The 16,108-nt window shown below is 41.7% G+C and overlaps 1 protein-coding gene across 6 annotated transcripts in view; it reads left to right on the top strand.

Annotated features, from left to right (window-relative positions):
- Window positions 1-16,108, top strand: part of MAPKAP1 (MAPK associated protein 1) — a 245,077-nt gene that overhangs the window by 213,850 nt on the left and 15,119 nt on the right. For 5 of the 6 annotated variants that reach the window (XM_040482323.1, XM_040482329.1, XM_040482324.1 and 2 more), the window contains one exon: window positions 3,024-3,161. The exons of the other annotated variant lie outside the window; for it this stretch is intronic. In XM_040482323.1, the coding sequence (XP_040338257.1) occupies window positions 3,024-3,161 (138 nt within the window). The remainder of the gene's footprint in view (window positions 1-3,023; window positions 3,162-16,108) is intronic. 6 annotated transcript variants of the gene reach the window in all.

Raw genomic sequence — 16,108 nt, 5'->3', positions numbered from 1 at the left:
TTAAGAAGCTGAGACTCACACACATCTCAAGTACAGTGAGATTATTTAATGTACAAAAGGATTTTTCCCATCAGGAAAGATCCCCCTACAGGTTCCTTTAAATAGTGACTCCTCCAGGCAGGCGAGTGTTTTACAGATCATTAACTACTTGACTGAAAGCCTGCAGGGCAGAGAAACTTCAGACTAAAGTGTTGGGAGCTCCTGCCAATTACAGATCAATCCAAAATGAATATAAAGTATCTCTGGAACTCGAAGTCAGTGGGAAAATGTGATTTGATTCGGAAAAAATCTGATTTACAGGCAACTTTTTTGGAACACACCAGTTGTTTAAATGGTGTTCCACCTGCCTGCCCATCTTGAACCTAATGCATTCAGTCTCCCACATCTTCATCCCCAAACGCCAGAATTGGGGTTCCCCTCTGCGAACAGTGACTGCACAGTAACCCCCAGAAAGGGCATCATTGGGAAAGTGTTTTTGTGGCCACGCAGAGAGTAGGCAATTGATGCAGAGATACAGCCCGAAATGGATGAACTATACAGTAACAATTTGCAGATAAAAATAATAGAAGTTAAAGTGTACTTTACATGATAAAAGAAAGATGAAAGAGGATGAGAGTCTGTTACATCTGAGATGGTTACAAAAGTCCTGCTTTGTGAAGTAGGCTCTGTTGAAAAGATTGATGCCATGGGGAGTGACCTTGGCTTGGAGCAGGAGCTGGTGATGTATGTATGAGCATCCCTCTGCTAAATGGACCCAGATTTGTAGCACTAATATACATGGGAGCCCAGAACCAAACTCAGTACGGCAATAAATCAACAGCCACTTTGGGTGTCATTTCTGGTTTATATTCCACTATTGTTCTATCACTTTAATTCATGTCACTATCATCTTTTCATCTGGAACAGTTTTATATAATTTTCCAGTGGAGTTACCTGACAAATCCTATCAAATTAACAAGGTACATTAACAATATTGACTGACTACGGCTTCAGGAGTCGCAGGGCCGTAGAACAAAATTTTAAAGCTGTGTCTCTCTGGTGATGACTCCCCCCCCCCCCCCTTTCTGGGAAAGGAATGTGGGGCAGGGTTTATTCCACATATGAGATATGCACATTTATTTTGCTCTGCTCAGTTTTGACTGTTATAAATGTCAAAATAAGAAGAAGGAGGAGGAGGGACAAAAAAAAAAAAACAACAACAACGCACTTGCTACCAGCAGCCATGGCGTAAGTACTTTTCTTCTCTCAGGGAACTATAGAAATGTCCAGATCTTTAACAATTAATGGCCAAATTGGAGGGAAGAGTGTAACTGGGTAGTCGTAATCTATTTTAAGTGAAATGTAATGAAATTGGTCTCCTGATACATTCTCACCCTCCTGAAATCATCTAGACCTGAACGGCCGGAGTCCATTGGACTTATGACATTATGCCTGATTGAAATATGGTATTCCTGAAATATGTCTAATGACAAATTCCAGCGTTCAATTAATAAAAACATACCAGTTCATCTTTTCCAAAGACCACACAGTAATGACCAGGGTTAAGCAACTGTGCCGCATCGTCTCCTGTGAAGACCGCAGACGAGACCGGTGTTGTCTGTATGGTCTCCTGCCTTTGTCTGACCGCTCTTTGGGATTTCTTTAGTCAGAAAATAAAATAGAAATGGAGTGTGTGGCAGACCTCATCACTAGAATGGTTTTTTTAATATATATATATAGTTTTTGTTCGTTTGCTTAATTTTAAATTTGCTCACAGACTATGGTCATTGTGTTTTGGGGGGTTTTTTGTTTGTTTTTTAATTGAGCTGTTTCTTTTATCTGCTTTTCCTTTTGGCCTACTAAGTTTTCTCAGCGTCGTACTGAAAAATTTCTGAGGTGATCCATGGAACAAAATGTGTTAATTCTGATTGTCTTTTTTGTTACAGTATGTACATTTGATGGCTTTAATTATCTCTTATATCTTTGTTTGATTTCGCTTTTTTTCCACTTTGCCCCTGACCTTTAAACCATGGCCTGAAACATTAGTTACTTTCAAGATTCTATCTGGGGCCCACTCTGGAAGGCATATTGAAGGTTTTTGTCTCACTTCATGAACAGAGTCCTCAATTTTCAGCAAAAGTGGAAAAAGAGAGCATCTAGTCTAGATCGTGTGTGTCGGGCCGAGCATACGCTGCTCAGTGACCCTGGGAGAGCGATTGCTGTGCGTCGCCACAGTTATCCCAGGACACCTTTCATCCCAGGCATCACCTTTGTTCTCCCAACACCTTTGCTCCCAGTGACTGTACAGTATGTTATGTCTTTCACAGCTCTGAAAATGAAGCCCACAGTGCCAGTATTTAACCTGCTGCATTCCTGTTATAAAGTCTTTGTTGCATAAATCTCACACCCAGTGCTGTTTCTCCCTACGCTGGAGAAGCAGTGACCTCCGCAGACTGAAGCAAAGCTCCAAGACTTGAACTTGGAAGGTTTTATCTAAAGGACCTTTGATCCTCCTGTGACTTCTCTCAATCAATATAGCTTGGATAATTATTTAGTGTCAGAGAAGAGCAAAGATAGATTTTTCCTATTTTTAGTGTATTAAAAAAAAAAAAAGACCACTGATCAAAATGTTTTTCTTAACGAACTTTATGTTATGGTTTATTTCATTACCATACGGAGGTATAATGTAGGGTTAACTATGCAGGTGAACCCTGTGTTGTATCTGTGGTGCATGTAGGATGGCATGTTTTTTTAACCTTTCTATATGCTTCTTGGTGGTTTCTCCCCTCAACTCACCCACGCGGGAAACCAGGCTGTGCATCTTCTGTATGCCCTTTGGAGTCTCCTTATGGCTGTCTTAAGCCAGTGGCATTCCCCAAAGCCCTAAGGAAGAGCTCTTGTTCATCTAATTTAAAATATACAAAACAGGTCAAATGATTACACTGAAATCACTTACACCTTCCACTTTTTTGTGGCTTCTTTTTTGTCCTTCCCCCACCCTCTCCCCCCCGGCCCCCGCGGGGGCGGGGCCGCCGGCCTTACAGGTATCTCTGGAGACAAAGTAGAGATAGACCCTGTTACGAATCAGAAAGCCAGCACTAAGTTTTGGATTAAGCAGAAACCCATCTCAATCGATTCTGACCTGCTCTGTGCCTGTGACCTTGCTGAAGAAAAAAGCCCCAGTGAGTAGTCCCTTTTATTTATGTCTCCTTTCTCTCTTCCCCCTCTTCCCCTCTGTGTGCTGGGTGCCGGGAGAATATATTGCCACCGTGTCCTTTTTTCCTTGGGTCTGTTTAATTCATTACCAGAAATTTCTTTTAATCAGACAGGATTGTATTATGGTGCCCAGAGCCTGACATGGGCCCCCATCCTGTTCCGTCTTGATGGCAGCAGAGAACCTCACAGCCCTGGCTCCTGACCTCCAGAGCCCCGCCCTGGGGACTAGGGGCCTGGGGGCAGGTTCCTGCTGAGAATTGGACTCCCCAGAGCCCTCATTTCACTTTGTGCTCCCTTCCTCTTCCCATTTGCGGGACTTGGGCAGTCGGACCTGGACCTGCCTTCCTTCCAGATCGAGGGAGGCCGGGAGATTTCCTGTGGCAGCCTAAGACTAGATTTAGATATCCATCAAGCCGGAAGTGTCAACAGCCTCCAGATTATTGGCAGCTGCATGACCTACCAGCTCGTAATTAAACTCCTGCCTGGTCCTGCAGAAGAGATCACTGCTGGGCTGGCACTCCTCTGCTTAAATTATCAAAGTAGATACAGTCTGGTTGTATAGTTTGGCATATTATATTTTTGCAGTTAAGTAATTGAGTGTAGCATTTAGATTAATCATTTTTAAGACTTCAGTCCCATCGAGAGGCAGAAAGGACACAGATCATGCTGAAATTCCTCCATGGAAGAAAAAAGTTTAAACTAGACAAGAATTTGTTAGCTGCCTGGAAAAGGCTACAAGACAGTTATTGTCAGAGCCTGGTACGTATCGGCATCGCCTGTAGAGCCTGTTTAAAATGCAGTTATCCAAGGGCCCATCCCCAGCGGGTTCTGATTCAGTAACTTTGGAGAATGACATGATTTTTGTTAATCCCTTTACTCCAGTGCCTGCTGAATTGGGGAACAAGTGTTATAAGGAATGACGTACTCAAAAGGAACAATAAGAAATGTAAAGGCCAGCAAGTGTTTATCATATGGTTCAAGTTTTTGAGATAATACTGACTAAACTGGGACCTAAAAAGCAAAAAAAAAAAAAAACCCGAGGGAGGCGTACAGACAGGGCACCTGCCACACTGCCTGCTTTATGGGTGGGGTTTTTTTGGTCAGATCCAGCTATGCTGGGCTACGCAATCTCCTCCTTGCAACCTGTGAGGCTCCAGCCGGGCAAGAAGGGAGAACCTAGTGGTACCGAGGGAGAGGAGGCAGGCCGGCGCCCCACCCCCCAGCTTCCTGCCATTCCTGTCATCCCAGTGAGGAGATCCCGCAAGATGGCTGCCAGAAGGGGCTGGTGAGAAAATTGCTTGCTGCTCTGGGGCCCTTGCCTCTGCCTTTAGATAAACATCTTCCTAATCCCTCTCACTGCAGCTTATCAGCCAATAAAGATGTCATTGTTCTAGCATCTTTCTTCCCAAGAACTCAGGATGCTTTGAAAAGTAACATTTTATAAATTCTCCGTGTCTCTGAGAAATGAAAGGCAATCACATGTTGCGTAGAGGGATAAGCTGGAGTAGAAAGGTTAGGGAAAGAACTAGAAACGGGATTCAGATTTCCCTTAACACTCATACCAAGACACTCACTTGCCAAGGAGTGTGCTTCGGGCACCGAAAGGTGAAGGGTGCAGCACAGCCAGTGTGAGAGGGAAGGAGGAAAGGATGCACAGACAGCACCTCCCGGCTGCCTCTGGCCATCAGTCAGTCAGGAAGTGATTAGCACACGTCTGTGACAGTGACCACAAGTTCCAGGCCTGGGGGATGCAGAGCAGACGTGGGGCCCACCTTTGCAATATTGACAGTCCTGCAAGAGAGTCTTTTGTAGTGTTTGCAGACCTACTGGATGGTTCTGTGTAAAAACCGCACATGTGGGTCGTAAAGAGGTTTCCTTCTCTCTCACTCTGGCTCCCGAGGTCTAAAAATTGTGACACTTGCCTGAACAAAGGAGCGCACTGGCCCAGTCAAACACTTCCTATGTCCCTGTGCCCTGTCAGTGCTTTCCAAACCATGTTCCTCAGAGGTCTGGGGATGGGGGAGGGGGCAGGTTTGGGCATAAGGACTCCCCTTCAACCAGTAGAGCTCTACTATTTTCTCTTTGGGGATTCTGCATTTAAAGTCTGTCGGGGGTGGCTCAGTCGGTTAAGCATCTGACTCTTGATCTCAGCTCAGGTCTTGATCTCAGGGTTGTGAATTCAAGCTCCGTGTTGGGCTCTGCACTAGGTGTGAAGCCTACTTTAAAAAAAAAAAAAGTCAACCGATAAAAAGGATTTTGCTACTTAAAAAAAAATTTTTTGAAAGTTATAGGCTCACCAAGTAAAATCCAGATTCCTCAGCATAGCCCTTAAAGACATTGACCACTTGAGGTTCATGGCCCATAATTTCCCATCCTGAACTTGAGCTGCAGTCAACCGTGAACTGCTTGCACACGAACACACCTCGAATTCTGTGCTTCTGCTGTTCCCATCACCTGGAATACGCCTCCACCCTGATTCTCCCTCTAACTGACAGGCACCTCTGCTTCCTCAGGCCTGGCTCATTCATCTTTCTAGGGTCAGGCTCTCTCCACGACTTTGTCTCCAGGAGCTTGCACACGCCTGTGGTACAGTAGCTCTCACGCTGTGCCATATGTATCGACTTCAAGTCTGTCCCTCTCTCCCACCCCCATCTCCTTGCTGAACTAATTGACCCAGGAACTGCTTTCTGTGTCCTCAGTCTGCAGCACAGTGCCCACAGAGTGGTCCTCAATGAATGTTTGCTATCTTCAAATTGAACTTAATGTGGCCAGAATTTAGAAACCAAAAGTTACTCAGCATAATTTATGTTGTAAAGTGCCCAAACAAAGGTGTATTAACTGAATCAGCTTGATGCTGTGTTATTTTTTTTTTTTATGATTTCCAGTATCTTCATCAAATTAATTCAGTGACTTAATCTAAAAAGTTCATCTTCAAGACCATCATCAGACCACAGAATTAATCTATGGGGCTGTTTCTTCCTCTTCTTTTTTTAAAGGATTAATGGTAACCCTTTTTATCTTTTGTGTCTGTTGAACCTTAGAAAAAAGTTATTTTAACAGCACTCAAGAAATGAAAGTCACTATATTTCCCAAGTTTAGCCTGTGATTTTTATCAGCATAGTGATATATGTTTGTAGCTGAGTTTACATCAAAAATTATTCTGGGGGCCTTCTTGAATGAATTATGGCAAAGAGAGAGAGTCTAGAAGTAGATAAGGTTTTTGATTTCTGCAATATATTTCCTTTTTCATGTTTTTATCTCTCGTAACACAAGCGTCCTGCCGAAGACTGGAACGTGTGACCAACTGGAATAATGTAGTTGTGAAAACAGCAGACGTGTTATTAAACAGCCTTCTTTACAAAAAGGCAGTAAGTGTTGGAAGGATAATGAAGTTGTCCTGGTCTGTCTTGAGACATGTTTGTCAGAATTCTGAGCAGAAAAGAAATGGTTTTTAAAGCCTTCGAATATGGCCAGTTTGCAGTGTTTATTGAGAAAGCCTCTGTCAAACCATTAATTTGGTCGTTTGGTCGTCATAAGGAACGCAGCTCAAGTTTAACTGACACCATATCCAAAAAGTATGTGAATAGAGGACTTGGCAAAGGGTCTGAGCAACGGAGTGCCCGCAGCGAGACCTGTAATTACACATACCGTGGGTCAGAAAGACCTGGACTCTGCGGCCGTGCTCCATAAATAGCAGTTCTATGGCTCTCTTTCCTTCTCCTAACTTCTCCGTCTTAGGCTGTGTTCTCAGAGGGAAGATTTATTGCTCTGTCCCTGTGAGTGTTTAAGGATCTGGAACTTAATGACTAAATAGATACATGCCTTAGAAGAAATTTGTACGTATAAATATAGACTCTCACCAGTTAGTTGAGAAAATCTGTGTATCAAAAGCCCAGAGAAATTGAGAATAAATTCTGCCTTTCCAGGTCGGGAGGGGGGAAGAAAGGCTGCACGCTGTCATTATTATTGCAATCAGTGACTTCTTAGTCTGGTTTTGCCACTCCTTAGGATACCTTTTGCTGTTTTGAAGGATGTCACAAACCTCTAAAAGATGAATTAATTTTAATTCATCGTAAGTGAACAGATATGTATATGACACATAGGAGGGGAGAATGTCTCCGTATCAGAAACTACCATGGCTAAATTATCTCAGAGAAATAATTCTCCGTCCTTCTACAGGTCCAAACCTAGGCTTTAGATGCAGTGGGCTCTCTTTTTAAGTGTCAGCCTCAAACTCCATTGCTGAAACAAAAGCAAGGCACCTTTTTTTTTTAAACTAGCGCCCTTCAGAGACTCTCAGGCTGGATTTAAATGAGGTACCAGCCTCCACCATGCCAGGTCTGCGTTTATCATGAGAAGGTTGTGCAGGTTTCCAGGCTTCAAGGGAAGCAGCCTATCATTAAGAAATCAGATTTAAACCTTAATAAAGTAGCTGTCGTCTTTATAGCTGAAAAGAGCGCTGTATCTCAATTAAGTATAGATAATAGAAAATCTTAAGGAAGCAACATAATAGAGGTAACCTGATTATGTTCTCTTGCAATAGTATAATTTAAAGGAAATCTGATTCTGTTGATGCTGGTGGGGGATTGCTTATTTGGCTTTTTTTCTTGTTGTTTTTTGTTTTTGTTTTGTTTTGTTTGTCCAAAACAGTGTGTGGATACAGGATAGGAACTCTTTGTCCTGAGTTAACCACAACTGCGAGAGACTGTCAGGCCCTCGTGAATAGAACCTGCTGGATGTTTGAGATGAGACTCAGTTAAGGTTATGAGTTAAATTAGCTGGGCTTATTGGTGACCTCCCGCTTAAATGAATCTTTCTTTTCATAAGTACTTGACAAGATCTGTAAAGTAGTGTATTTAATTTACTAATTAAATTAAAGCTACTGAATAATGATTTGTCCACATTGATTTAGCTTAAATAAAAAAGATCAGCATTGTTGTGATCTTCAGCCACCTTAATGACCAGGCCAGTTAGACACAAAGGCCTCTCGTGTTTTATAGGTCCGAAGTACGTAGGTAAGCCCAGGCTGTAATTGAATTGCCTGCACCGCACCCTGCAGTTGCAGATTCCCTTTGCCTTCTCGTTCCATTGTTACACTGGGGCTTAAGAGAATGTTAACGCGGTAATAGGCACAGGGCCTTCCCCATTATACGTCTTGCTATCGAGCGGTTCTGCATGACTAGTTAAAGAAGATGGCAAGAAGATTAATGAAAGCAAGGCTAATACAGAAGGGGGTACTTTTGCAAGACTTCTACCGAGGAGATATTAGAGCTGAACCAGAGCTTGGCTTTTTTCTTTATCCTGTGACCTTTGAACCTGCCTTACTGTTGAGAGCTGCCAGGGAAGTCGACATTTTGATTGATGTTGGTACACGAGTCAGTCTTTCCCATTGAATTCCACATCTGCACGAAAATAGCTTTTCCAGCAGAATTCATACTGGCCAGAAGTGATAGCCAAATTGATGGCTGAAATGCTTTTATGTAGTTTTCATTTAAACCTAAAGGTATTTGATGGTTTAATTCAGTATCCAGTTTTCATAGATTATAAGCATTCGCTTATATGTCCTTAATGGGTTCATCAACTCATAGTGAAACACCAGTATTAAGACTGTTCAGAGGTTCGCAAACAGAGCTCCAAGCAGGGTTTATGGAGGAGTAAAAGCAGTCATCAAACAAACCTTCACCATCCTTAAAAAAGAAAAATCAGTCTGAGGGCCCAGGGTTTTGTACATAAAGTAAAGCATCTCACTGTTTCTGGAAAGCTACAGATGGGGAAGTCTGAAATCTCTCGGTACCCCACCTCAGCCCCAGCTCAGAGGCTCTCCTGATCCACCCAAAGGCTGAGTTCCCTGACCTTGCCCTTGGGACACTAGCATTCCTTCGGAAAGGGATTGTTCTGGTCTGCTTGTAAGACGGCCCCGCACAGATACAAACGTCTTCATGTGTCCTCACTAATTCTGTGACCTTGCTTGTGGAGCTGCAGGCCTTTAATGTGTGTGTGTGTGTGTGTGTGTGTGTGTGTGTGTATCTTTGAATGTGCTTGTGTGTGCATCCCCCACCCCCTGTCCCAACAAAGGAGAGAGAACAGGGAGAGTGACAGAAGGATTCGGGTTTTGTTACTAAAATCCACTTGGGTACACCCCGATCCATATGTTGAATCCTCTGATCCGCTGATTTCTTTTCTTCCTATTTGACAGGGGTAGTCATGCTAGCAGAGAACAAGCATGCACATGCACGCATGCACACATGCGTGCGCACACGCACGCACACACTGATGTGACAGGCATTCCAGTTCCTATGGCAGGAGATACCCAAGGATTTTGTCATTCTTTAGTTGCTCATGAGAATGAAAGAGAAGTGAGGAGGACGTTAGCCACCCCTGGATGAAAGAGCTGCAGCCCCTGGATGAGTGGGTGGATGGCCTTGACCGCACCGCGTGCTGTAGGCCCCAGTAAGTAAGGCACTGGCCTTTATACTCACACGGACCTGTAGCCCAGGAAGGCCACAGGCTGTCCTGAGGCTCTGTTGATTCCCAGGAGGCCCGGGCATTCCAGACATCAGGTGGATGGGCCGTGTAGTGTTTTTACTCTCTGACGAGGGCTTATTTCATAAGTTCCAGATCAAATACGGTAAGTACTGCTAGATTACAGAACACAATGGACTCTAACATAGTAAATGCCCCAGTTATTGAATTGCCTTTTCATAAGAGTACTCTGGAGCACAATCAGGAGCAGGCAGTGCCTCATCCTTTTAACAGATATGTTTCCTAGCCCTATTAAAAGGGGTCTTCATCTATCCTGTCAAAGGGAGTCTGCTGGGGTTTTTTAGTTTAATTACACTATCCAATTAAAACTCCTTGCTGCATTTGGATGCGCCTCTCCTTGGGCCTGAGTGGATATGACATTTACAAGGCTCGCCTTTCAAGCAGACAATAGTGTGATTGATGAGGTGCACGTTCAGTGGAGGAGGCGAGTGCCTGTGGAAGTGCTGCTTAGTGCATTTTGATTTATTTATCATCTCCTTCCAAAACAAGGAAGCTGCTGGGGAGATGGGTTTAGGCAACCAGGGGGACCACCTCCATTTTCCAAGTGTGTGGGAGGAAAGGACCCGAGGTGTGCCAGAGAATAAAGGTGGGGGAAAACTCTTAAGTGTGGGACCAGCGTGCATCGTCTACTGCCAGGCTGTATTCTTAGGTTCTCTGACCCAGTTTGGTTTCCAGTAACCTCAAGCTGTGATCTGCTTTTAAATAGGCCATCACTATACTTCAGGGAACGGTTCTCTGGGGCTGGATAACATTGGCCAGGCCCCTGAGAACTCAGCCAGTGGGAACCAACCCAGCGTGTGTGCCATTGACCTGGTCATTAACTGACACCTGATGTTTGCACTTAAGCGTGCTTGTGTATGCTCCCATCTGCATCCTTTAGAGATCCAGCAGCCGCTGTCCAGGGGCTAACGTCAGTGCTCAATGACTGTCTAACTCCGTCTGGCACCTTAAGCATTTAAAAGTTGCTTCTAGAATTTGGAATCAGCCAAGAGCAAGTGTGGCCATTCAACAAAGAGATATGGAAGCATAACGGAGAACTTCTCAAGGTTGTAGTGAAAAGGCAAACCCAACGTCTTGTTCTTAACCTACTATTGCAGTTTGCCCTCAGCATATGATAGATGGGACCAGTGTGCTTGTCTCTGTAGTTCCGGGAAAAGAGGTGCTTTGGTACAGTGTGTGGTCTCTGGAAGGTCAACACTCTATGAATTTAGGAGGCAGGAGATTCTGCTCTGAGCCCCAGACAGGTGATAAGAACAACACATCTCCCATATTCATTATCGTGTACCACAGTTGCTCATAGGAGCTATTGGGGGCGTGTTTGCTAACTACATAATGTGTAAGATTGTGTTTCTGAGGAAAATTGGCTGGTGCTGAGATATCCAATGGGTTTTCGTTATCTTCTTTGTAAACTTACTTCGTTTTTTCCCTAGGACTTATTGATGAACAAAGAATATGTTTGTGTCAATTGGAATATTGATATTTGTTAGAGTAGAAAACGTGTGGGGTATCAACTTTTTTCCCTCCCGGGAAAAGCCGTCCTTTTGCTATTAAGTTTTTGCTTAATTGTTGACTTGGGTGTTATGGACCCGTAAGAACAAAACAGGTATAATAGGAAATTTGCATACATTTACATTTTCCACTTTCCTATATTTTGATTACCATTTCTTCAGATTTTTTCTTTCTTGATTTTTAACATCAGAAGAGTTCCTAATTGAGAAGAGGGTAAGGGTAGAGACTGTTCCCTACTGAAAAACTATGTGAAAGATTTCTCAGCTGGATAAATGATAGGAAAAATCGGTTTCCCTTGCCTCCTGCCAAGCTCCAAATTGTGTTTCATAATAAATAAATGGGGTGCTTAGATTTTAAGTTATTCTCATAGACATGGAAAAAGTAAGCCATTCTTTCATTAAAATCAAAGTATGTATGGCATACAAGATTCCCATAGGCAACTTCCAGGATAGGGTGACTGCTACAGGATTAGCCTTTCTATCATAAATGACTGGAAAACTGTACAAAATATAAGAAACTGTTTTCAGACACTGGAAAACAGGCAGTACAGGACTGTGAGCCCTGGGAGAAGGGAAACAAATGAGGTGAGACTTACTATCACTTCAGCTTTCTTCAGGGTTTCCCAAGGAGAGTATAACAGGCTCACCACGCTTGGAGACAGAAATCAGAGTTGGAGGAGGCTGAAATTTACAATAAATTAAATGTAGAGAGGAGGAAGGTACATTGAGAAAAAGATCCAGAAAGACACCTTGGAATCTTTTGTTGTATACGAAGCTGTGCGTGCCTGTGGTGGGACCTCACAAGCCTGGTAAAGCTCGACCACTGGGCGTTATCATCTGGAGTTCTGACCAACGAGAGGGGAGCTTCCAGGACTTGTAGCTTACAGGACTTGAGGCAGTGACTCCAGAAAGACCATGGCTTAGGAGTAAGGCTAAACTACCCCTAGATTAAAGACTGCTCTAATCCTTGCCTAATAAAGCTTTTTTTTTTTTTTTTTTAGTTTTTATTTTAATTTTATTAAGTTAACACAGTGTTATATTAGTTTCACGTGTACAATATTTAGTGATTGCCCAATAAAGCTTTAAAGGGAGTCCTAAAAGGATGAAAATGATCCACAAGTAAATTAACTAGCTGCTAGAATAAAATCCGGTATTCTCTAAAGGATGATGACAGAATGCAAAAAACCCACAATGTAATGTTTATAGTGTCCAGCATTCAATAAAAAATTACTAGATATGCAAAGAAGCAGGAAAATGTGTCCTGTAACCAGGAGAAAAGTCAATCAATAGAAACAGCAAGAAGTGGCAGGGATCACAGAACTAGCAAGTGAGCACTTTAAAATAGAGTACTTTAAAACAGCTATTAGAAATGTGTTTAAAGATTTAAAGAAAAACAAGAACTCAAAAAGAAATGTAAACTACTTAAAAAGAACCTAATGAAAGTTCTAGAGCTGAGAAATACAATACCTGAATCAACACTGATGCAATTAGATTAGGAAATTTGCTTAAAAGGTCCTTGTGTTAGTTGTCTATTGCCGTATAACAAATTGCCCGAAAACTTGGTGGCTTAAAACAACAAGAACGTGTATTACCTCGCAGGGTTGTGGTCAGGAATCCGGCACAGCTTAGCTGAGTCCTATTGCTAAGAGTCTCTCACAAGGTTGTAGTCAAGGTGTCAACCAGGGCCACAATCCTCTTAAGATTCAGTTGGGGCAGGATCTGCATCCAAGCTCACTGAGTAGTTGCTGGCAGAGTTCATTTCTTTGTGAACACCTTCAGTTCCTTGCCACACGGTACTCTCCATAGAGGAGCTCACAAGATGGCAGCTGGCTTCATCAAAATAACTAAGAATACAAGAGTACTACTAGCAAGGAAGAAGTCACAATCATTTACAACCTAATCTTAGAAGTGGCTTAGCAATACACTTTTGCTTAAAAAAAAAAAAAGGAAATACACTTTTGTTGTATCTTACTCATCAGAAGTAAGTCACACAGTCTAGCCTGCACACAAGACAAGGAGATGACACGATATGAAATGCAGGAGACAGGATCATTCGGGGCCATTTCAGAATCTGCCTCCCACAATCAGTAAACTTTAAGACAGGACAATAAAACTATTCAGCCTAGAACACGAAGACAAAAAATTGATGAGAAGAACAAACTATGGGATAATATCAAGTGTTCCAACATACAGGTAATTTAGGTCTCGGGAATGAAAGGCAAAACTATTCCAGATTTGATTTAAAATATCATCCACCAATCTTGGAAGACCAGTGAAGGCCACACAGGATAAATACAGAGAAAACCTCATCAAGGCACATCATAATCCAATTGCTGAAAACCAGTGATAAAGAGAAAAATTTTAAGAGCAGCCAGAGAAACCAAGAATGATTGCTGACTTCTCATCAGAACTAATGCAATTCAGAAGACAATGGAGTGACATCTTTTAAAGTGCTAAAAGAAAACCTGTCAATCTAGAATTCTATCTATATTCAGTGAAAGGATCCTTCAGAAATAAAGGTGAAATAAAGACATTTTCAGACACTCAAAAGATGAAGGAATGTGTTGCTGTTAAGCCTTTCCTGCAAGAAAGGTTAAGGCTGGAGTGGGGGAAAATGCCAGATAAAAACTCAGATCTACACAAGTTGCCCTCAAAATGTCATTATTAGCAACTGCATGGAATGAGCCAAGAAAAAGGAAATAAACAAGAGAGACCTGTTTGAGCAGGGATTGGCAAACTATGGCCCAAAGGTAAATCCAGCCTACCACTTGTGAGCTAAGCATGGTTTTTACAGGTGAACATTTGCAATTGATTTGATAGGGAATACTGACTTTGAATTTCCATTTAAGGAAAGTTATTCACCACCCTCAAAAAGTTCTATCCTTCTCTTTGGTAGACTGTATTACACCCCCCAAAAATTTGATTTGATCATTATATTTGATCATTATATTTCACATTTTGACAATAAAAAATTTGGAAATTTTTTCCTCGTTAAGTATCTACAGAATATCCTTAATTTTGCCTCTTGGCCTGAAAAACCTAAAATATTTACTATTTCCTTTTCAGGTAAAGTTTGCTGGTCTTAGAGAATGGAAGTAAAAAAAAACAGAGGGAAACTACTAAAGGCAGTGTCCCCATGTACTTTATATGCACTATTTAATGTGTATAACAGCTCGATGAGGTTTTATATACATTTATTATATAATTCGAGCTGATTTTATCCTAGCATCAACACTGTGAAGCTGATATTATTCCCATTTTATAATACTGAGGAAACTGGGGCTCAGAGAATTTATTTAACTTCTCCAAAGTTATATACAGTTGATCCTTGAACAACATGGGGCATTAGGGGCACTGACCCCCACGTAGTCAAAAATCTATGTATAGCTTTTAACTCCCCCATAACTTAACTACTAATAGCTTACAGTTGACCAGAAGCGTTACCGATAACATAAACAGTCCATCAACACATTTTGTATGTTGTATGTATTATATACTGTATTCTCGCAATAAAGTAAGCTAGAGAAAAGAAAATGTTAAGAAAATCACAAGGATTGCTTGTGAAAATAGCATTTATAATACTATACTGTATTTGTTGATACCATAAGTGTATAGATTCACTGAAAAAACTCTAGCTATAAGTGAACCTACACAGTTCAAACCCATGCTGTTGAGTGGTCAACTGTACAAATGGTAATAGAGGTTTATATTCTTCTCTCTGCCACTGACACAAAGCCAAGGCACCTAAACTTCTGGGCTGCTTTCGTGGAAGGGTATATCCGTAGCCCCAACTCAGACCTTATATAAAGTCTTATTTTTTAACACATTTCAACCATGCTTGATTTTATGGGTTTTATTCCTAAAGAATATTAAATGCAGGAAATTGGAAGAGGAGGAGAAAGAATGACAACTTAATGAAGACCGTGGGAAGTGAAAACTTACAAGAGTTGACCAAAAATGAAACCAAAGAAAAACTATTAAAAAGCAGTCCAAAAACTCAGTAAGCAGAGTAGTATGGCAGCAGGCTACTATTTTGTGCCAGACTTAGAGCCTTTTGAATCCTGAAAAAATCATAATATTCCATACCTGTAAAGGTGAACATAACACAGGAATTTATTTTCCCTATACTCTAATACAGAAGGAAATTTTGTAATGTGGAATTTTAATGCTAAAAATTAGAAAAGGTTTTTTTTGCACAAAGGTCACCCTAGCTGTCTGCTCTAAGGATTCTGGATAGAAGGTATTTCATGTGTTTGTTATAATTTAGCTCCCAAGAGTACTTGGAAACTCAGACTTATTGCAAACTGTGGAAGAAAGCCCAGATGTTTCTTGCCTATCTACCTTTCTAAAAGCTAAAGGGTAAAACTCAGCCAGTACTTGATTACTAAAATGCCATATATTTTGTTAGAACAACTTGCACATGAAGAATCAAAAGACTCCATAAACCATTGTTGTGAATTCATTTCCTAACGTACACAAAGGCATTTCTGTTGCATGTGGGAGTAGAATACTTGTTTCAAGGAAAACATTCATACGGTTGTTTGAGTTGCAAGCTGAACTAGCCATTGATCTCACGGAACACCATCTTTACGTGAAAGAAAGACTGACAAACCATGCTTATTCAAATTTGAGTATTTAGCAGACATTTTCCTGAAAATGAAGGAGAGAGGCCCTTCACTTCAAAGAAAGTAAATGATAATATTTTATTGCAATGATGAAATTCGAGATTTCAGGTGACAATTTCTGACAAAATTCAGAATTTTGGGAAACTTGTATCTGTCACTGGGCTTCGTTTCTCAGAGCTTAAAGACTTTTCTGATGGGATCAGTGGTAAATGTGAAAGACTGGAATTTTCTTGTGAT

Source organism: Herpailurus yagouaroundi, unplaced genomic scaffold (genome assembly GCF_014898765.1).
Source record: "Herpailurus yagouaroundi ecotype Mexico unplaced genomic scaffold, PumYag 160, whole genome shotgun sequence".
NCBI classification, from domain to species: Eukaryota; Metazoa; Chordata; class Mammalia; order Carnivora; family Felidae; genus Herpailurus; species Herpailurus yagouaroundi.
This window is presented reverse-complemented; position numbering and strand designations above follow the sequence as displayed.